Genomic DNA, 22,252 nt, shown 5'->3' with positions numbered 1-22,252 from the left:
GGCTGTGTTGACTGGTGTGAGCATCTGTGAAGTGAGGTGATGAGCGTGTGGGTGCGTTCAAAAGACCGGAGACTCAATATTGCTCGCCGTAAAGTGAGATAAGAGATCAGGAGATAATTGATATTACATAATCGCTTTAATGCTGGCTTCCTGGCTGTCAGTCATTAATTAATGCAGTCTTGGGTAGGAATTATTGACTACTGCACTATGCAGTATATCGTGTTAAGTCACCTTTATTTAGGCTATATAACGCTTTATACTGCACATTACAGATTGTTTCAAAGCAGCTGCACAGTTACAAACAGGAAAATAAGTCAGTGATGCAAGCTTCATCAAACAAGAGATTTCAAATGTAGCTGTAGAGCAGCTCTAAATAGAAAATAATGTCATTATTGAGCTATATGGCTGACAGTGGATGTTAGGACGGTGTTTTGTGCTATCTGTCACCAAGACATTAAGGTCCTTCAAGTCCTGAAGGTTACGAGGTAGAGCCACCGTGGATCAAACTTGTTTGTCCAGCACATCCCACAGATGCTCAATTGGATTGGGATCCAGGGAATTTGGAGGCCAGGGCAACACCTTGAACTCCTACTGAACAATATGTGCAGGGTGCATTATTCTGCTCAAAGAGGCCACTTCCACCAGGGAACGCCATGGTCACGAAGGGACCCTACGGATCAGGCGACTTTCTTCCACTGCTCCAAGGTCTGAAGGTGGACAGGGGTCATCATAGGCACTCTGATTGGTCAGCGGCTGCACAGTACGCAGCAGAGTTGCGATGCACTGTGTGACTCGGGCCAGACGGGATAGTCTTCACTGCCCTCGTGCATCGATGAGCTTTGGCTCCTAACACCCCGTTGTCGGTCTGTGGTTTGTCCCTCCTTGGACCACTGATGGTAAATTCTCACCACTGTTGACCAGGAGTAACCCACAAGCCCTTTCAGAGATACTCTGACCCAGTCAACTTGCCATAACCCAGGTTATTGTTTTATTTTAATTATTGCTTGTACAGCACTTTGCTCAGATCTTTATTCCTTCCTATTTCTCCTGCATACAACACTGATTGAGATAACTGATTGGCTGCTTACCAATCTAGACCTAGACCCAATCTAATCTATCTAGACCTTAATATGTGGCCTTGGAGATGATCAATGATATCCGCTTCACCTGTGGTCATAGTCAGAGTGTGTGTATGTGTATATATATATATATATATATATATAACAACATATTCAAAATAATCTGCTTCTTAGTAAAATGTGTTTTACTCTGTATGTATGTTATTTTATTTATTAGATTTTATGTGACTCAGTTTCCAGTCAGAATAACTTGGATGGAAACAACATTTGAGAGAGGTTTTCCCATTAGTGCAGTGTTTCCCAACCATGTTCCTGGAGGCACATCAACAGTACACTTTTTTTTTTTTCAAACTCTTCCAAATCAAACACATCTGATTTAACTCATCAGCTCATTAGTAGAGACTTTCAAGATCTAAAATAAATGGGTCATATAAGTGAAACATCCAAAATGTGTGCCTGCAGGAACAGGATTGGGAAACTAGCAGTGTAAAAATCCATAGCATACATTCTTAATCAAAATTCAATGCAAGTCAATTAATACATTATTTTTTAACCCTTATGTGCTGTTGTGGCTGTTTTCAGCCACTATGGGGTATTTTTGAGTCTTATTTTGGCCATAACTTTTTCCGTGTTTCAGCAAATGGAATGATTTTTGGTGACAAAGCTTATTTTTACACATATTTTAGGAAAATGCTTTGAAAATTTTCAAAAACTCAACAGTACACTCTGGGCAAATTCACTACCCTTTCGTTATGTTCGTGGCTGAAAACAGCCACTACTTTAAACTGCTGTAAAAATTGATCAGATAAATATTTTTTTGCCATTTTTTTTGCATAAATCTATTAATCAACCTCAGTCCTGTTCAAAACTACTAAATGTTTTAAAAAAAATCAAGATTTTAACTCTTTAATTGCCAAATTCATAAATTATGTAACTGATTTGGGAGGGGAAAAAACACAAAATTACTTATTTTCAATATAAAATGTGATTGTGGACTGGATTTTTTTTTACCTTTTATCACAGTCTTGGACATGTCAAAGATTAGAAACAACATTGGTTTTGATGCATTGATAGTTTTTGTGCAGCATCAGATTTTAACTTTTTCTCCCTCATTTACTGTTCGTGGCTGTTTTTGCCCCATTGACTTCCATTATAACCACATTTTTTGATTGCAAAGCCATGACACCATAAAATCATGCATTTTTGATTGTTGGTGGTTTTCCCTGTTGGGAAAAGGGAAAAATTTAAATTTTTACTGTTGATAACCAGGTGGCACCATTTAGATAGGCCTGTGCAAAAAAAAAGCTTAGTTTCTGGCTTTTACATGGAGTTATATGGAGTATAATAGCATAATAAAGTGTGTGTGTGTGTGTGTGTGTGTGTGTGTGTGTGTGTGTGTGTGTGTGTGTGTGTGTGTGTGTGTGTGTGTGTGTGTGTGTGTGTGTGTGTGTGTGTGTGTGTGTGTGTGTGTGTGTGTGTGTGTGTGTGTGTGTGTGTGTGTGTGTGTGTGAGTGTGTGAGTGTGTGAGTGAGTGAGTGAGTGAGTGAGTGAGTGAGTGAGTGAGTGAGTGAGTGAGTGAGTGAGTGAGTGAGTGAGTGAGTGAGTGAGTGAGTGAGTGAGTGAGTGAGTGAGTGAGTGAGTGAGTGAGTGAGTGAGTGAGTGAGTGAGTGAGTGAGTGAGTGAGTGAGTGAGTGAGTGAGTGAGTGAGTGAGTGAGTGAGTGAGTGAGTGAGTGAGTGAGTGAGTGAGTGAGTGAGTGAGTGAGTGAGTGAGTGAGTGAGTGAGAACTCACCTTGATGCGTCTGAAAAAATCAAAATATGCACCTCAGCTCTCAGAACTACATGGAGTAAACAAAAACAAAGTAAGTGTATTTATGCATCTGCCTTTTGATGGTGAGAAATGCAGACTAAACAAAAACTAAGCAAGTGGATTTGAACACTTGCATGCAAGCCTGCTGGTCATTTGATGGTGAGAAGAGCAGGCAACATGAGAAAGGGCTTGACTTGCAGTGAAGTTCTAGAGATGATCATGCAGCCTGACCCCAGCGAGCTGCAGGATGTATTGTCTTCTCCCTCTGACACCACAGACTCAGGAGAGGCAGATCCTGATTTGGATGTGGCACCCTCATCATCCTCTCTAGCTTCCACTGAAGGCGAGGGGGATTCGGAAGATCCTGGGTCTGGGTGGATTGGGAGAAACAGCGAAGTGTGGTTTTCCACCAACGCGGAGACAACTCCCTTTCTTCAGCCTGCCAGAGGCGTGACTCCAGGGCCGACGAGATGATTGACCTCATTGTCAGCATGACCAACCTCCAAAACGCAGAGCTCTGGTGATTTCTTGAATCTTGAGAGGGACATGGTGGCTCTAAAAATCGCACGACCACTGTGATCATCCCACAGGCAACGTGTGGACTCCCCTCTGGACCTGTAGACGCCGGCCAAAATCAGTAGCCCCATGTAGGCACGGAGATCTGTGGAGTCCACCCCGGTCCAGTTTCTCATTGTGCGGCGCCCGTAAAAAACAGATTGAACACAGAATCAATGTTCTGGACCCTTGCGATGGAATAGCGCGTCGGCCATGAAGTCTGGCAGGCTGAAGAAAGGGAGTTGTCTCCGCGTTGGTGGAAAACCACACTTCGCCGTTTCTCACAATCCACCCAGACCCAGGATCTTCCGAATCCTCCTCGCCTTCAGTGGAAGCTAGAGAGGATGATGAGGGTGCCACATCCAAATAATGGTCTGCCTCTCCTGAGTCTGTGGTGTCAGAGGGAGAAGACAATCCCGTCCTTCGGATGAGACGTTAAACCGAGGTCCTGACTCTCTGTGGTCATTAAAAATCCCAGGATGTCTTTCGAAAGAGTAGGGGTGTAACCCCGGCATCCTGGCCAAATTTGCCCAGTGGCCTCTGTCCATCATGGCCTCCTAATCATCCTACTATACACTGATTGGCTTCATCACTGTCTCCTCTCCACCAGTAAGCTGGTGTGTGGTGGGCGTTCTGGCGCAATATGGCTGCCGTCGCATCATCCAGGTGGATGCTGCACATTGGTGGTGGTTGAGGAGATTCCCCCCTTCTATGTAAAGAGCTTTGAGTGTTGAGAAAAGCGCTATATAAATGTAATGAATTATTATTATTATTATTTACAATACATCCTGCAGCTCGCTGGGGTCAGGCTGCATGATCATCTCTAGAACTTCACTACAAGTCAAGCCCTTTCTCATGTTGCTTGCTGCTCTTCTCACCATCAAATGACCAGCAGGCTTGCATGCAAGTGTTCAAATCCACTTGCTTAGTTTTTGTTTAGTCTGCATTTCTCACCATCAAAAGGCAGATGCATAAATACACTTACTTTGTTTTTGTTTACTCCATGTAGTTCTGAGAGCTGAGGTGCATATTTTGATTTTCTCAGACGCATCAAGTTCTCTCACACACACACACACACACACACACACACACACACACACACACACACACACACACACACACACACACACACACACACACACACACACACACACACACACACACACACACACTTTATTATGCTATTATACTCCATATAACTCCATGTAAAAGCCAGAAACTAAGCTTTTTTTTGCACAGGCCTATCTAAAGGGTTAATGGTGCCACCTGGTTATCAACAGTAAAAATTACAAATTTTACCTCTTCCCAACAGGGAAAACCACCAACAATCAAAAATACATGATTTTATGGTGTCATGGCTTTGCAATCAAAAAATGTGGTTATAATGGAAGTCAATGGGGCAAAAACAGCCACGAACAGTAAATGAGGGAGAAAAAGTTAAAATCTGATGCTGCACAAAAACTATCAATGCATCAAAACCAATGTTGTTTCTAATCTTTGACATGTCCAAGACTGTGATAAAAGGTAAAAAAAAATCCAGTCCACAATCACATTTTATATTGAAAATAAGTAATTTTGTGTTTTTTTCCCTCCCAAATCAGTGACATAATTTATGAATTTGGCAATTAAAGAGTTAAAATCTTGATTTTTTTAAAAACATTTAGTAGTTTTGAACAGGACTGAGGTTGATTAATAGATTTATGCAAAAAAAATGGCAAAAAAATATTTATCTGATCAATTTTTACAGCAGTTTAAAGTAGTGGCTGTTTTCAGCCACGAACATAACGAAAGGATGGGAATTTGAACAATGCACAAGGGTTAATAATCATAGTAATAATAATAGTGATGATAATACCAAATGTATCACACTAATTTCTTATTCAAAAACTTTTCTTCATTGTTTTAGGTGTAAAAATGAACTTATCCTAGAAGCAGGAGATACAAAGAGTGTGTTCAAGGTGAAAAGCATTTTATTCACATTTGATTTATTTATATTATATTTGTTATACATTTAGCTATTATAAATAGCACCAAAATAATCTGAGCGATTGTTGAATCTCGACCAAATTTCGGATTTCTTGATGCATTGCATCATTTAATAATTAATACATTTCTTGTCAGAGATCCCCACATTAGAAATATAATCATATAGAATATGCAACTGGCTACCATTTCTAAATATTTTTTAAAAACTTTTGACATTGTCTCAACATTGTATTCTGGCTCAGCCGTGAACATACTTTAAAGAACCTATATTGTCTGTTTGTTTTTGAAGTTGACTTACCGCCCATGAGGAAGAGCAGGCCTGCCACATACTGCATGAGGCCACGGTCCCAACAGCATCCCAGCATCCCAATGATCCAGCCGAAGAGGATGATGGCCACCGCCATTCCCATAAACCCTGCAGTCATCCTCCGCAGATCTGTGGGCGGTGAGAAAGGCAAGTCAAACACATGACTCAGAGCTGATAAGGGTACGGCGTGAACACGGATGGCAAAATGGCGCATTTTAATGAGTGCTTGAGGGATTCTGTGAGCCCTGTATTATATTCTATATTACTATGTTATATTCTTATCTATTCACAACTTCTTTTTTCAACCAGCTTGAATCATGAGATGCTTTTAAACACTATTAAAGGGGTTTCTGTGTATTTTGGGCGCATTTCCTCTGATAATATGCTTCAACTCATCCGCTTTTGACAGGTAGTTTGTTGTAGCAGAACTTTAAATTAAATAAAACAATTAATGACTGCAAATATAGTTTGCACTGCACTTTCCCCACTGTGAGTGTGAGTGTGCGGCCGCACGCTGAGTGCGACAGGGTTGACTCTGTGTTAGCTAGAGGGTAGGTCACAGCATTTGTGTTGGTTTGCTCTTTTTTTAATCTCACAGTTGAATTCTCACAGTACAGGAGAGGTGTCAGGCCCAAAACGCCGGGCACGGTGGCTTATGCCAGCCAACTGTGAAAGGGTCACAGAGTTCACCTCAGGGCAGACGCAACTCTAGATGAGCATGCTGTAAGAGAGCTTTTAATGCTTTCTAATAGAGATGAGGTGTTAACTTTATAATATCAAATCTAAAATGTCAGATATTTATTAAACAGCAATTCATTATTCCCACTTCTCTATGACAGAATGAAATCTATGAAATTCAGCAGATGCTTGTTTGTTATCACTTAAACTGAAAGTGCCCTATTTCATGAGTGTTTCTTCTAGGACTGCAATTGCAACTCTTTTGTTTGCTGCAACTTTATATCTCACAGTGTGACTCCATTAGTCATATTTTCAACTTTATTACTCACAATGTGATTTTATTTCTGACAATAGCTAATTTTTCTGCAACTGCGTCCTATTTGTTGCAATTTTTAACTTTATCTCTCACTATTTCTTAAAGGTGGAATTTTTTGCGTAACTGTGACTTGTATTTTCAGCTTCATTTCACACAATGTGACTTTCTTACAATTGCAACTTTGATGCTTATAGCTGTGACTATTTGTTATTTTTCAGAACAATATTTTTTTTATTTGTCAAAATCTATTTCTACTACAATTGCATCTTCGTTTCTCGTAACTGACTATTTGTCGCATTTTCAAGTTTATTTCACACAATGTGACTATTTCTTACAACAGCAAGTTTTTCTCTTAACAGCTATTTTTATTTCACAACGTCATTTTATTTGTTCTATTTCTGATTTTAACTATTTCTCACAACGCAACTATTTCTTGCAATTGCGACTGTTTTTCATAATTGCGACTATTTTACAATGTGACTAATCTTGTATTTGCAACTTTTCACAATTGCGGTTTATATTTTAGTGTGACTTTATATCTCACAATATGACTCTTTTTATTTTTTTTACAATGACCATAGTAGTGCCGTTCGTGTCTCGTAAAATGCTTCATGAAGTGTTTTACAGACTTGTGCCATCTCAACTTTCATGTTCGGTTGTATTTCTCTCACTTATAAGGTGTCTGGAAACTGTTTTACTTCGCAGTCCTTTGGGAAAGCTCATTTATGACCCTTAGATATGGTTTACTGTAAGTTACTGCCACAATAAAATAGAGCAGAGCCTTCACAACAATGAAACGGTTGGGTTGAAATAAGCAAGGTTAAGTCATAAATGAATCCCTTTCTTACTGAAAATGAGTTTAAAGAGAAGATATAGTAGCCAAGTCATGTACTATCAAACACATTGTGGTTTAAAAAAAGCTCAGAAGAGTGTTATTTAAACATTGAGTCAGGCTACAAACACCGCCTTGGGAACAGCCCACACAATATTTGTTACATCATAATATAGGCTCTTATATTGTAGAAATGGAAGAGCATCAGTCAATGTGTAGGCAACAACATGCGTTCCTAAACAATAGGTGCTCAGGTATACTTTGGTCATGTAAATTTCTAGAGGTTATATCCATATCAGGCAGAATAGCTTTGCGGTCATCAGTGACTTGATCTCTCTGGAGAAATGCAAAAGAGAAACTGGTTTACATAAATTCAGGAGCCTTTCTTGGTTGGATTCACATTATAAATGCTGTTTGCTATCTGAATGACAGCTTTGATTTCTCATGTTGAGAGAAACATTTTATGCCCCAGAGAGCAAACTATTGGATTTCCTAGTTTCTTAAAGGTTCTTATGCAATCTGCAGACTGATGCTAAACCAGACTGTCAGCATCGTTCAAAATGTATGTTAACTAGAACGGAGGGCAACGAGAGTAGAAGAGCACAGAATGCTAGACAGGCAGCTCTACTGGAGACAGGCCAGGAGAAGTCTCTGTAGTTGGCCCTCTCCTTTTGTTTGATATTCTTGTCGTTTTTGTATCTCTGTGTTTCTTAACCTGCTGGGCTTCCAGATGTGTCAGGTTCTGTCAGATCTTTGTTCCAGGGCTGAATGAGAGAGCAGCCTGTAAATGCTGTACTGCAAGCAAATGTGTGCTTTCAAAATCTCTAAGGGAAAGGGTGTATAATTATGTCGTACACGGGATCTTTGCAAATTAGATACTTTTTAATCAAAGTGAGGGAAGTGCATAGGGAGAATGGACAGAAGCTTGATTTCTCTGAATTCACAACCTGAAATGTCAGATCTTTCGAATGCAGTTTTTCCACTCTGGAATATGCCATGAATACCTAAAATGACGAACTGCTCCCTTAGGGCTGGACCTGATGAGATTATGCTTCCTCAAAATGAAATGTATAGTCAGGGTTCGAAACTAAACCCACTGTTTAGTTGTGAATACTATTAGGAATATACATAAAGGGGCCGTTTACTCGCCTTCCAAACCTGTATGACTTTTTTTTTTTCTATTGTGGAACACAATGGAAGATATTTTAAAGTTGGGATCCAGTCATTGGAACCCATTGCTTTCATTGTATAGACCACACAAAAACAGACATTTTCCAAAATATCATCTTTTGTGTTCCACAGAAAGAAAGTCATTTTGGTTTGGAAAGATGAGGGTCAGTAAATTATGCAATTTCTTCCCCCGTTAAGTCATACCAAATCAACTGAATACCAGTATAATCAACATGAAATGGCTTTTGCAGCATTTATTTACATAATGTGATGTACTTTTGAGATAAAACATTTTCAATAACGAATATTAAACAATAAAAGGTTGGATCCATTGGCAAATTAGGATTGTGGAAAGTTTCATATCACAATGAATCCAGGAATCAAGTTGTTTCAGAGTTATACAATTTTGATGAATGATTATTAAAACTGCATTTATCTTCCTTTGTAATACTGTGCATTGATGAATTGTGCATTTATGCAAGTAAATCTGGTCATATATTATTTAATGTCGACTTTCAAGCCTTAATTTATTATCCAAACTCATTTTTAACCCAAATATTCCACTTGGGAGCACCTTGAAAATGAAGTTTCTTTCTTTCCCCAATTTGAGTTCTGTTAGCAGCAGAGATTCTTGTTCAAATTTGTACACAATTCCCTGAATTATCCACAGACCTCATGCATAATTCCACATCCGTTCCGACATCCAGTTCAGACCCCTGTGCTGTCTGTTAACATCCTGTAATAAATCATGGCTTTCTTGACTTCAAATTTATAATCTCTCTAACAGAAGTAAATATAGACTAACCACATGATCTAACCACATAATGGGCGTACCATCGAAAGCTAATGGGAAATGTGATTGATGTTGGACTGTTCATGGTGGATGACACCGTAATCGAATTGGGAAACAAATTGTGACATAATCGAGTTGGGTTTACGCAGCTCTCGAAGCCTTGTAGTCCAGTATGTACACACCTGGGGTCTTACAAACATATGCTAACTGAATGATGGTAAATGAAGGTCCACTTTATGAACATGAGGTCGAGTAGAAAATGGCCATGTGCTCCCTTCTGACAGGAAACTAATGGTCGCACCTGCTCAGGAGAAGCTGATTTGCATGCCAACCATCAATGTGATTAAAATGAACACAAATTTTCTTGGCTAAATCTCTGTGCCGTCTTGGCCAACCCAGACCCCGAGAGCCGTTGTCGGCATCCCGTCCAGATGATGTCAAACGTGTCTCAAGTCATACGACGACATTGTTTACAGGCAATCGAATCAGAGCGGGAAACACAAGCCTCTTTTCATCTCTGACCTTTTGGAGAGGGTGCTTCGGAGAGTTGCATCATTGTTAGAGGAATGCTTTTGTCTGGAAGGAGATGTGTTGCAGACAGAGAGCACATGCAAATTTGACTGCTAAGGAACAAATTAAATGATAGCGGAGATATTGCTTAAGGAATAATGCACATCAGCTTTATTTGCACTAGTTTATTTGCACAGTTGCCATTTGTTAAAAGAATGTGAATAGTGAGACAGAGTGGATAGTGGTTTATTAATTTAGAGAACCAAGTAACAGTGAAAATACGGATTTGCTGGTTATTAACCTGAATCGTTTCTGTCGCACTCTCATTTTAATAGCATTCCTCCTTGAAGTCATATCTGAAAGTGTGTTTTGGAGAAATTTTGTTCTATTTCTTCAACATGTTTTAGTTGGCAGGAAAGGGTATTTAAAGGGCAAACAGAGAAGGAAACGGGTTGAGACATGACATAATGTGAACCTCCGATTGTCACATGAGCACCACGGGTTAATGCTCTGTGCTAACCGCTATGCCAAGGCAGTTTTCTTAATTTTCATTTCTTCTTCAGTAGCTCATTAGAAGTGGCCAAAACTACAATTTTGGCAATAGTTGCACAGAACGACACCAGGACACTATTTTATGTTCAGTTTTACAATAACAACTGTCAAGTTTTGCCATCAGCCACAATCTTAGTGGCTTTGTTTTTCCGTTTCATCTTTCTGGACAGTAGTTCCCCTCCCGTATTTACTGGAAATAAACTTCTGTTATCCTCAAAAGTGGTTCAATTTTGCTGGATCTTATATGTCAAACTGATTCAGTCTATAAAAGCATGTCATGGTCTTCATTGAAATGAGTCTGCATGTTTTAGTGCAGCATGTGGTCATTTTTCTCTCCTGGCTTTGGGAAGGGATTACATTTTTATTTGTTACTGTGTTTCTCTTTTTGCCCTCTCTGTGTGGAATGGCCCCTGAAGGTAATATAACTTAATTTCATTATACCCCTTGTCGACCGCCACTGGGGAGATGACAATTGTGAACTAAAATTAGATTACAGAGGACGGGATGGGAGAAGCTGGAAGAACATCATACTTGTTTGCTGTATACTCAAGAGGACTTGTATGCGACTGTTTACAAGGTAAAGTGAATGTAACACTGCATGTAGTTTGCACAACTTACAAGTCTTGTGCTATGTTGGGAATAGCATGCTATACTATTTCTGCAGTATGTGCACTGTGAGGGGTATGCAATTTTAAAATATGCAATTTACACATTTTGTGCTGGGATACGGTATCCCACAATACAATGCGCATGATTTCACATATCACTTCCTGTTTTCTGAATTAACCACAGCCTTGATTTTTAGGTTTGATTTATTCATTAATCGGACTGCCAAGATGTTTTTTTTTACCCACAAAATTTTATTGAAAATTCTAAATAACTTTAATTTGAGAAAGCTGGATTAACTGAATTAAAAATACAATATAATGAGGTCATGTGATAATATTGCATATTACTGTTTGAAACGTTTATCGTATTATTTTTATTATAGGCAGCATACAATTTTACACAGTATTTTTGTTATTTGTGACCCTGGACCACAAAACCAGTCACAAGTCACACGGATATATTTGTGGCAATAGCCAACAATACATTGTATGGGTCAAAATTATCGATTTTTCTTTTATGCCAAAAATCATTAGGATATTAAGTAGGCCCTAAAGATCATGTTCCATGAAGATATTTAGTAAATTTCCTTCTGTAAATATATAAAACGTTTATTTTTGTGAGTGAATGCAGCACAATCACGAACATAAATGGACAACTTTAAAGGCTTTTTGCACCCTCAGATTTTCAAATAGTTGTATCTCGGCCAAATATTGTCAAATCCTAACAAAGGATTATTCATTCAGCTTTCAGATGATGTATCAATCTCAATTTTAATTTGTCATGTGACTGGTTTTGTGGTCCAGAGTCACATTTGTTAATTTAGATTTTAATTCAATTCATAATTTTCTCATAAAAGTGCATACGACACAGTAGTTTTGTTTAGTTCATTTGTTTTAATTTAAAAAAAAATAAAATTCCAGGGTCACATTGAGTTTCATTGGCTGCATCTGAAATCGCATACTTCCCTACTATATGTATGTGTGTGACAAAATAAGTATGTCCAAATTACATTGCAGTGAGATTCTGAAGTGTGCATACGATGGACACTTTACTTTTCTACCCAAAGCCAGGAGAGAAAAAAACTATCCAATGAGGACATGGGAGAGGTTTTGTGTATGGCAGTGAAGCTTCTGTCTCCTTAGTTACTGAATCCTCCCTGTTTGTTACCTTGGTTACTGATTAGTCACACCCGTGTCTAGTTTAGTTCTCTGTGTACATTTATACCCCCTATGTTATTCAGCTCACTGTCAGTTATCCTCATTGTCTTTGTCTTTCTGCTCCCCGGTGGTCAGAGTTGCTGTCAGTCCTGTGGGATCTGCCAATCCGGCCGTGTAAAGCGATAGTGTCAGTGATAGGGGATGGACTGAGGCTATAGGCAGAGGGAGGTTACAGCTGGACATGGCAATGTCAATAAGAGCTCACTTAGTGACCCTCTGTGGGAATTGAGTGACTGACAGCTGGCACTTCAGTCAAGCACTGCGCTGACGTGACGCTATCGACTGGCCATCAGGGAAGTCTTCATGTCCTTGAGGACAATGATCGTGCCTGTATATTTTGGTCAGTAAGCAAACCAATGGATACGGCAAATAAGATGTCCTGTTCACTTTGTTTACACTGAAGGCAAATGTACAATTCAGAAACAGATTTACAATAGGTTCTTTGTTTTGAGAGGCTGCTCACTGCAGAGCCAATGGGTGTAGCTTGACGTCAATCTTCCCCGTCTACATAATGGGAGGAGCTTAAAGGTCAAGCCACACCCTTACCTCACCCAATCCCTAAATATAATTAGGTCAAGCTCCACCCATTACGTCCAGAGAGAAGGAGCTGGACGTCCTTTATCTCTGCAGTGAGCAAGTTTTAAGGTAGCAGGCATCATATTTTATGTTAAGCATACAGGTGAAACTAAAAAAAAATAGAATATCATGCAAAAGTTCATTTATTTCAGTAATTCTAGTTAAAAGGTGAAAGTAATATATTATATAGACTCATTACATGCAAAGTGAGATATGTCAAGGCTTTATTTATTATAATTTTGATGATTATGGCTTACAGCTTATGAAAACCCCAAATTCAAAATTAGAACATTGTGAAAAGGTTTTCATAAGCTGTAAGCCACAATCATCAAAATTATAACAAATAAAGGCTTGACATATCTCACTTTGCACTTTGAGTCTATATAATACAGTGCCCTCCACAATTATTGGCACCCCTGTTTAAGATGTGGTCGGGGACTTCTAAAAATTCTCCCTTTTTTTTAAACAACATAGAACCCAAATACAAAAAAAGAGAAAAATCCAACCTTTTATTTAAGTACATTACTTTGGTGGTAAAAAAAAAAATCAAAAATTTAGAAAAAAACCCTTTGAAATCATGTGTCCCACAATTATTGGCACCCCTAACAATACCGCTGAAAAATGTAATTGATTTTTTTTTAAATATATTTTTCTGTAGTTGCTAAAGTTGGTCAGGGTATCTAGGAACTTTTAATTAGTAATTCATGACTACCTGTTTCCCTGGGGTATAAATATGACATGACACAGAGGCCTAATTCTCTTACCCATTTGTCAACATGGCAAAGACAAAAGAACCCACCATTCAAATAAGGCAGATGTGTGTCGACCTTCATAAGTCAGGCAATGGCTACAAGAAAATAGCCACTCGCCTTAACTTGCCCGTATCTACAGTCAGAGGAATCATTCAGAAGTTTAAAACAACTGGAACAGTGACAAACAAGGCTGGAAGAGGTCCCAAGTTTATCTTGCCACAACGCACAGTGAGGAGGATGGTAAGAGAAGTAAAAAAAAGTCCTTAACTCACTGTCACAGAATTGCATCAAAGAGTGGCATCTTGGGGTCACAAAGTCTCCAAAACAACCATCAGACGCTCTCTACATGCCAACAAGCTGTTTGGGAGGCATGCAAGGAAAAAGCCTTTTCTCACTAACACTCACAAACGTAAACGTCTGGAGTTTGCTAAGCGGCACTGGGACTTCAACTGGGATCGTGTGCTTTGGTCAGATGAGACTAAGATTGAGCTTTTTGGCAACAAACACTCTAAGTGGGTCTGGCGTAAAACAAAAGATGAGTATGCCGAAAAGCACCTCATGTCTACAGTGAAGTATGGTGGAGGATCTGTGATGCTGTTGGCCTGTTTCTCTTCCAAAGGCCCTGGGAACCTTGTTAGGGTGCATGGCATTATGAACGCTTTGAACTACCAGGACATTTTAAATAAAAACCTGATGGCCTCTGCCAGAAAGCTGAAGATGGGTCGTCATTGGGTCTTTCAGCAGGATAATGATCCCAAAACATGTGGCAAAATCTACACAAAAATGGTTCAGCAGTCACAAACTAAGGTCCTCCCATGGCCATCTCAGTCCCCAGACCTCAACCCAATCGAAAACCTGTGGGGCGAGCTAAAGAGGAGAGTGCATAAGAGAGGACCCAGGACACTGGACGATCTAGAAAGATTGTGCAAAGAAGAATGGTCAAAGATCCCTCTCTCTGTGTTCTCCAATCTTGTGAAATGTTATAGGAGGAGATTAAGTGCTGTCTTGTTGACAAAAGGGGGTTGTACAAAGTATTAACATCAGGGGTGCCAATAAATGTGGGACACATGATTTCAAGTTTTTGTTTTTCTAAATTTTAGATTTTTTTTTTACCACCAAAGAAATGTACTTAAATAAAAGGTTGGATTTTTCTCTTTTTTTGTATTTGGGTTCTATGTTGTTTAAAAAAAAGGATAATTTTTAGAAGTCCTCGACCACATCTTAAACAGGGGTGCCAATAATTGTGGAGGGCACTGTATATTAGTTTCACCTTTTAAGTTGAATTACTGAAATAAGTTGAATTACTGAAATAAATTAACTTTTGCACGATATTCAAATTTTTTCGAGTTTCACCTGTATGTTTTTAATAATGTGTGTATTTCCTGAAGTAGAAATGCAACAGAACCATTTGCAGTGCACCATGATGACATATCAGTTTCAGCTGAGGGCAAGTTCTACATTTAATGATACACTAATGCTTCTTTCTGCTTTAGCTCAGTGTTTCCAATGGGAATTGTTTATAAATGGGAAAAACTGTTACCCGGAATATGCCATCCATAGTCCTCTCTTACTACAGTTAAAGGAGCCAATCACCGTTTAGATGCACCAGTCTGAAAATGTTGTATAGAATTTATGCTATCATTGTTATCCGACTTCATTTGTGTTTTGAAAAAGGCTATTGAAATGTAATTTTGACAAAGTAGATATAAGCTGCTTGGTAATGTAAGTGCACTAACCTTCCTTGAAGTACCTTGGTAAGGTTGAAGTATCCAATGTACCAGAATTTTTGTGCAAAATCGTTCATTGTAAAACAATTCTTGTGTAAATTGTTGCATTCAATTTAATACAGCACATTACACTTTTTTAATTTTTTTATATATAAACAATTTACACAGAAAAGCATATGTTGTAAATCACTTTAACACGTAAGGCAAATGAAATATGTATATGGTGAACGGCATTGCTTTGAATCAATATTCAGGCCAGGAAATAAGGTTAGTTAATGCTCTGTATGCCTTATAATCTCCTCCTGTTAGGCTCGGAGATAAAGATGCTATCAGCAAATAAGATCTGCTTGTTTCAGAGAAGAAAGCAGCATCTGAATTTATGCATGCTGGCTGTGTACTTTGATAAATCAGGGGTCAAATCTTACAGACCAGAAGGTTAAACTGAACAACCACAAACATGCCGTTCTGGAAGCGCAGTAAAATGATCTATCTAAATCCATATCTCGCCATCAGAAAGCTTGCATATACGGTCACCGCTGGAATAAGTAAGCGTACAGATTCTGTCTGGACATAACGTCCTCTCTGACCTCAGGACTTTATGCTGCTTAAAAAGAAAGTAATAATACAGGAACTGCATTATAGTGCAGATAAAAAGGACATGCGTGTATGATTAGATGAGTCGTCTATTGAAACTGGCCTTGTGAATAACTCCCGCCAATCACCACTCGCATAGAAAAGAGAACTGAAAGGGAGACTAGCAGAGATGAAAAAATAAAAGTGTTTTTTAATGAAGTGTCGAGGTTGAGCGGTTTTATGGAGCTGATGGCGGGAGCTCGATGACAGCCTATCGTTCAGGCTGCGCCGCAGTCCTGTGCATTACATCAATAAAGTGTCGATTTGCATGACGCCGCATGAAGGCTCTGGTGACGACGCATCACGAGTGCTGACAGGCATTGAACACGAGGAGAGGCATGTAACTCAGCACTTTTGCGGCAGACCTTTTTGATTTAATTTCCAATGCAACTCAAGAGAAGGCATTCTGTGGTTTTTTTTATGCACTGACTGCTTTCAACATGACTTGAATTTCGATCTGATTAAGTATGCCGCTTCATAAATCGTGCACAACTGGTTTAAAAGCAACATTTGGAGCATCAACTTTTTACTCCTGTCACACGGCATGATTTTTGATGCTCACAGTCCAATGCACAAACATACAGCATTCTATTTTTAATTACACATCAGATCCAGTTCCAAGAGTGCTGATGAAAAGTGCGACAGCTCATGGACATTTAAAACAAATTATCTGTCCACTTGTCTGTTTGCAGCATTCCAGACCACAGTATTTAAGTGGTACGGAATGGAACCAAATTTTGTCCGGAGCGAGATGTGTCTCTTTCCTGAAGCAGGGTTTATCAAGGTAAAATGTAAAGCCTGGATTGGAGCTGGAGCAGAATGATTAGGCATAGGGAACATAATCCGTTTCAGACTAGCTTTCAGTCTGTGTACTGCTTGGTAAAAAAAAAACAAAGCCTGATGTAAGACATGCTGCTGCTGTACATTAGCAAACATGAATTACCTGTAGCAGATCTATACAGGTGGAGCTGGGAATGGTGGCATTATTTAATGGTGCCGTTAATGGCTGGCGTTAAAACCAAACAAACTATTTTATGTTCTTTTAAGAATAAATTCTGAACTGCCGAAACAGGTCGTCAGCAATCCCAGTCTCACTTCCTGTTGCATATAATATTTAACAATCTATGTAACAATGTAACACATTTGCATACTGCCAGCCTATGGTCTTCATTGACTGCCTATGAACAACATTTCTTCTGACCCACCCTCAAACACTGTAGTTGTAGATGAGGCCTGGAAGAGTTTGGTTCGTGTTGCCGATATTTCGCAAAGTTACAGTTTTCAGCGCTGCAAATCCATTTACATGCTGTTCAAAAGGTTGAGGACTCGCACTGGAATTAATACAGTAATAAAAATAAAAAAAACGTACTGTTCGTATCACTGTGTGTAAAGCATATGAAGCCTTTAGAGCTGAAATTCTGGTATGGTTATGGGCTTTCGTTTCCGACGCGCGCTGTAAGCGGGCAACCAATCACAACAGACTGGGCCATCTGACCAATCAGAGCAGAGTAGGCTCTCGGTAAGGAGGGGTTTAGAGAGACTGAATCTTCAAACGAACCATTTTCAGACAAATGAGGAGATGTATATTTTGAGAAAACACTGCTCACAATTGTGATGTTCTAAGTGTCATGATTCTGCCCTCGTGTCCTTGATTTTCTCTAGTCTTGAGGCAGGATCATGACAGACCCATGTTTTGTGTGCAAGCACATGGCCTGTTTGGGCCATGTGCTTGTGTTGTCTCGTTACGTAACCCCACCCCCTTGTTATCCTCGTCTTGTGATTATTGTCTAGTCAGTTTCACCTGTCTTCGTCATTGGTGTTCCCTATATTATCCCCATGTGTTTGCTGTCCTGTGCCGGTTCATTGTTTGATGTGTCACATTTTGTGAGTGTCTACCCGTGAGTACCTTGTCTGAGAAGAACGTCTTGATCTTGTGTTTGCTGTTTGTTCATAGTCTAGTTTTTGTCACGTGTTATCCAGTTAGTTACCCCTCGTTTGTATTGCCTCTGTTTTGCCCCCTCGTGGGTTTTGTTTTCCCGTTTTTCTGTTATAATAAACGTTGTGTGCTTTCATACTGTCTGCGTTTGGGTTCATCTGCTATCCTCATAACAGAATGAACCGGCCAATACAGAACCCAGCAGACAGCGTGTCTTTTCCTACTATTCTACAACCGACTGACCAGGAACTATGGTGGCAGTCAGCTATCGCCGACAGCATAAAGGGCAAGCTTCCTTTCCCTCCCCAGGGTGAGCTGACCCTGAGGAAGTATGCCCAGGTCGTGGAGGAGAGGAGGTTTTTCTTACCGGAGATCCTGGTCAATCGCTACCTCATCGCGGGTCTCAATGTCCCTCCTCCTCTGGCTGAACGGGAGAGATTGGTCCGTCGCCCGTTCTGCGACGTGGTGGACTGTTTGTCTCAGAAGGAGCTTCGGGGTTCCACCGTGTCTTCATCGCCTCGCATGCTGCCCGTGATCCCGGAGGGTCGCATTCTGGCTGTCACTACGCTTGGGGACAAGGCTTGTTCCACCACGACTCCTGAGACACCATCCGTGTCCATCAGTCTTCGCGGTAAGCGTGGAAGACATCTGTCGTGGGAGTCGGCGTCGGAGTCGTCCTCCACCGAATCCTCCCTGCCTGCGGTGGGTTCCACAGTTCCTGCAACGGCCTCCGCTGCGCCCCACTTACCGGTCACAAGTCTGGCTACGGCTTCTGCTCCGCGGCCAAGAAGAAAGAGAAAGAAGAGGGGAGCTTTCCGTCCTCTGTCTCTGTCTTCCCCTGAGTCCTCGATCGTTCTCCCACTCGCCGCTGCAAACGAGAGCGCTGTTCCCGAGCCTGCTGCTGTGAGCGAGGTTCCGGAGTCTGCTGCAGGAGGAGCTGTTCCTGAACCTGCTGCAGAGAGCGCAGTTTCTAAGTCTGCGTTGGAGGGAGTTGTTCCTGAGCTGGCTGAAGAGAGAGCTGCGGCCGACTCTGCTGCAGAAGCGGTACTGCGGGCTGTATCAGCTCGTCAAGAGATGCCAGTTGTCGTTGCTGCCAAGACTTTGTCTGAATATTTGTCTAGTCTTGTCAAGATCCTGGATGTTCCTACCAGAACTGCCATGTCTTTTTGCCCCGAGCCAACTGCGTCTGAGAGCGTTGATCCCAAGTCAGCTTCAGTGAACGCTGTTCCAGAGTCAGCTTCTGTCGACGCCGTTCCTGAGTCTGCTGCGGAGAGTGCCGTTCCTGGGTTTGCTGCAGAGAGCGCTGTCCCTAAGTCTGCCGCTCGCACTGCTGTTCCTGAGCCGGTGACGGTTCCTGAGCCAGCGTCTGCCGAGCCGGTGTCCCCTGACAAGATGGCCGCCGTTGAGTCTGTGTCTGTTCCTGTTCCCGCTCCACAGCCGCCTGCTACACCCCCTATCATGTGTCCTGTTTTGTTACCTGTTGTTTCCCCCGTCAAGAGTAATGTTCAGTCCTCCACTGTACCCCCTGTCACTGTTCAACCCCGGACTGTTTCCCCCAGGGCTTCTCCTCATGTGTTCCCTTCCAAGTCTGCCCGGATTCCTCGCCCTAAGTCCTCACCCTGCAAACCTAAGACCCCCAGTCCTCCTATCCACCCTGGACCACCCCCCATGAACTCTGTGTTTCCTCCACCTCCCCTTCCATGTTTGTTGTTTTTAATTTTTCACCCTAACCCTGCCATTGTGTATTCGTGTATGCCTTTGTTATTATTTGTCATGTATTGTTGGTTTGTGTCTTTGTCACAGTCTGTCTTGTCCCGTGTTTAATGTCCCCTTGAGGAGCGTCTGGAAGCCGCTCCTTAAGGTGGGGGTTCTGTCATGATTCTGCCCTCGTGTCCTTGATTTTCTCTAGTCTTGAGGCAGGATCATGACAGACCCATGTTTTGTGTGCAAGCACATGGCCTGTTTGGGCCATGTGCTTGTGTTGTCTCGTTACGTAACCCCACCCCCTTGTTATCCTCGTCTTGTGATTATTGTCTAGTCAGTTTCACCTGTCTTCGTCATTAGTGTTCCCTATATTATCCCCATGTGTTTGCTGTCCTGTGCCGGTTCATTGTTTGATGTGTCACATTTTGTGAGTGTCTACCCGTGAGTACCTTGTCTGAGAAGAACGTCTTGATCTTGTGTTTGCTGTTTGTTCATAGTCTAGTTTTTGTCACGTGTTATCCAGTTAGTTACCCCTCGTTTGTATTGCCTCTGTTTTGCCCCCTCGTGGGTTTTGTTTTCCCGTTTTTCTGTTATAATAAACGTTGTGTGCTTTCATACTGTCTGCGTTTGGGTTCATCTGCTATCCTCATAACACTAAGTATCAGCATTACTATGAATTACCTATAGCTCATGCTAATATTCAGTACAACAGCACTCTTGCTCGTGGTATATTGCTTAATCATCCAAACCTGGTCATGAGTGAGTCTGACAGCAGAATGGCACAGCAATGGAAAATGCTGAGTGAAACCGAGAAGCCTCTGCCAGCTGTCAATCACGGCATCCGTCCCTCATGTGCCTTTTCCACACAGTCATCACAAAATCAACAACGGGGGACAGAACAGGCAAACGCAGAGCTATTGGATGTGACAGCCGTTTGACAATGTTTATGCAGATGTGAAAGCTCTGTCGCGCTCGCGTAAGCAAGGCTACGTGCTGCGATGCGCTCGCAACCACAAACGTGCTTGCCGCTAGGGGCTTAAAGGCAAATACATCCTGGTCAGTCACCTCTCCTCCTCTCCACTGCCACTCATTCCCGTTTGTGTCCCATGATGACGGGTGAGGGATCTGCATGCTCTTTGTTTCATATTGGGATTATGGGGACGGCACATTTGCATGCTGCTGTCAACTGGACCGACGCATGATCGCTCGCACACGGCAGTGGATTTGCATACTGAGCATCAGTCTAAGCCGAAAGAAATGATGGGAGGGAGAAAATTCTGCCGACAGAGAGATTGCTAATATCTGCACTGCTCTTAGGCCTAAAAATGGATCAAATATATTTAACCCTCTAGTGCACAATTTTGCTTTTGTGTAACACTTTTAACACCTTTTTTCTTGAGGTGGCACACCAGTGACAGTTCTGGCACTTCTTCCTAAGACTGGGAGTCATGATACTCTAGTGATGTAATTATATAGTATATGGGGGTCGGATTCAAATCCTGATATTATCTATAATATATATATATATATATATATATATATATATATATATATATATATATATATATGTTGGTAACACTTTAGTTTAGGGTCCAATTCTCACTAGTTGCTTATAAGTATGCATATTACTAGAATATTGGCTGTTTATTAGTACTTATAAAGCACATATTATGCCTTATTCTGCATGACCATATTCTACATCCCTCAATAACCCAATTCCTAAACTTAACAACTACCTTACTAACTATTAATAAGCAGTAATTATGAGTTTATTGAGACAAAAGTCACAGTTAATAGTGAGAATTGGACCCTAATCTAATCCAAAAAGTTCCAAAGTGATGTGGAAATATAAGTGACCAAAGATTTCATAACGCGTGCCATAGAAAGTTGAACCTATTAAAATAGGGTGGATCCAAAGTAAGAGAAATACATCAAGCTTTTTCAGGTCATCTAGTCTGATCCCGATCCGTGAGGTTTTACGTCATGATAGTTTCTGTATTCACCATCTGTGGTGTTTCCTTGCTTGTTCAGACATGAATGAGGTTAAGCATAATGCTTGGATTTAAATCCTGTTGGAGGCATTTTCTGTACTGTGTATCATGCTGTGTATCGTGCTTGTTTAGAGAGAGATCTTGTCTTGTGCGCACTGAGGCTCTGCGCAATTTGAAGCGGCCGACTGTGCATCTGTTTTCTAATCGTTTTACAGTAATTGTTAGGTTAAATGTCTGTGCATGTCATTCAGATGCACAGTGTGACTCTTAACACAATGTGTCAAGCTGTCAATGCAGAAAGCTCAGCAATCTCATGCAAAAAAAACAAATTATAGGTACAAACAACGCAATGCTTTGAAACTAGATAGGCTTTATCTGACATTAAGGCAAATTGCATATGAACACACACTCTCACTCCATAGATGAGCTAAAAGCCCAAAGGACGATCTGCCCTGCGGTGTGTTTAAATGGCTTTGTCTCTCTCCTGTCTGTGTGCTAAACTGTCACCTCCTCTCTCAGT

The 22,252-nt window shown here is 40.8% G+C and overlaps 1 protein-coding gene across 1 annotated transcript in view; it reads right to left on the bottom strand.

The window, feature by feature from the left end:
* The window catches only part of tmem178bb (transmembrane protein 178Bb), an 84,597-nt gene that overhangs the window by 6,505 nt on the left and 55,840 nt on the right, over positions 1–22,252 (bottom strand). Inside the window, exon 4 of the mRNA XM_079622360.1 lies at positions 5,728–5,865. Within this exon, the coding sequence (XP_079478486.1) occupies positions 5,728–5,865 (138 nt within the window). The remainder of the gene's footprint in view (positions 1–5,727; positions 5,866–22,252) is intronic.

The sequence above is a fragment of the Phoxinus phoxinus genome (genome assembly GCF_949152265.1).
Source record: "Phoxinus phoxinus genome assembly, chromosome: 9".
NCBI classification, from domain to species: domain Eukaryota; kingdom Metazoa; phylum Chordata; class Actinopteri; order Cypriniformes; family Leuciscidae; genus Phoxinus; species Phoxinus phoxinus.
The sequence above is the reverse complement of the archived record's forward strand: the minus strand, read 5'-3'. Positions and strand labels throughout refer to the sequence as shown.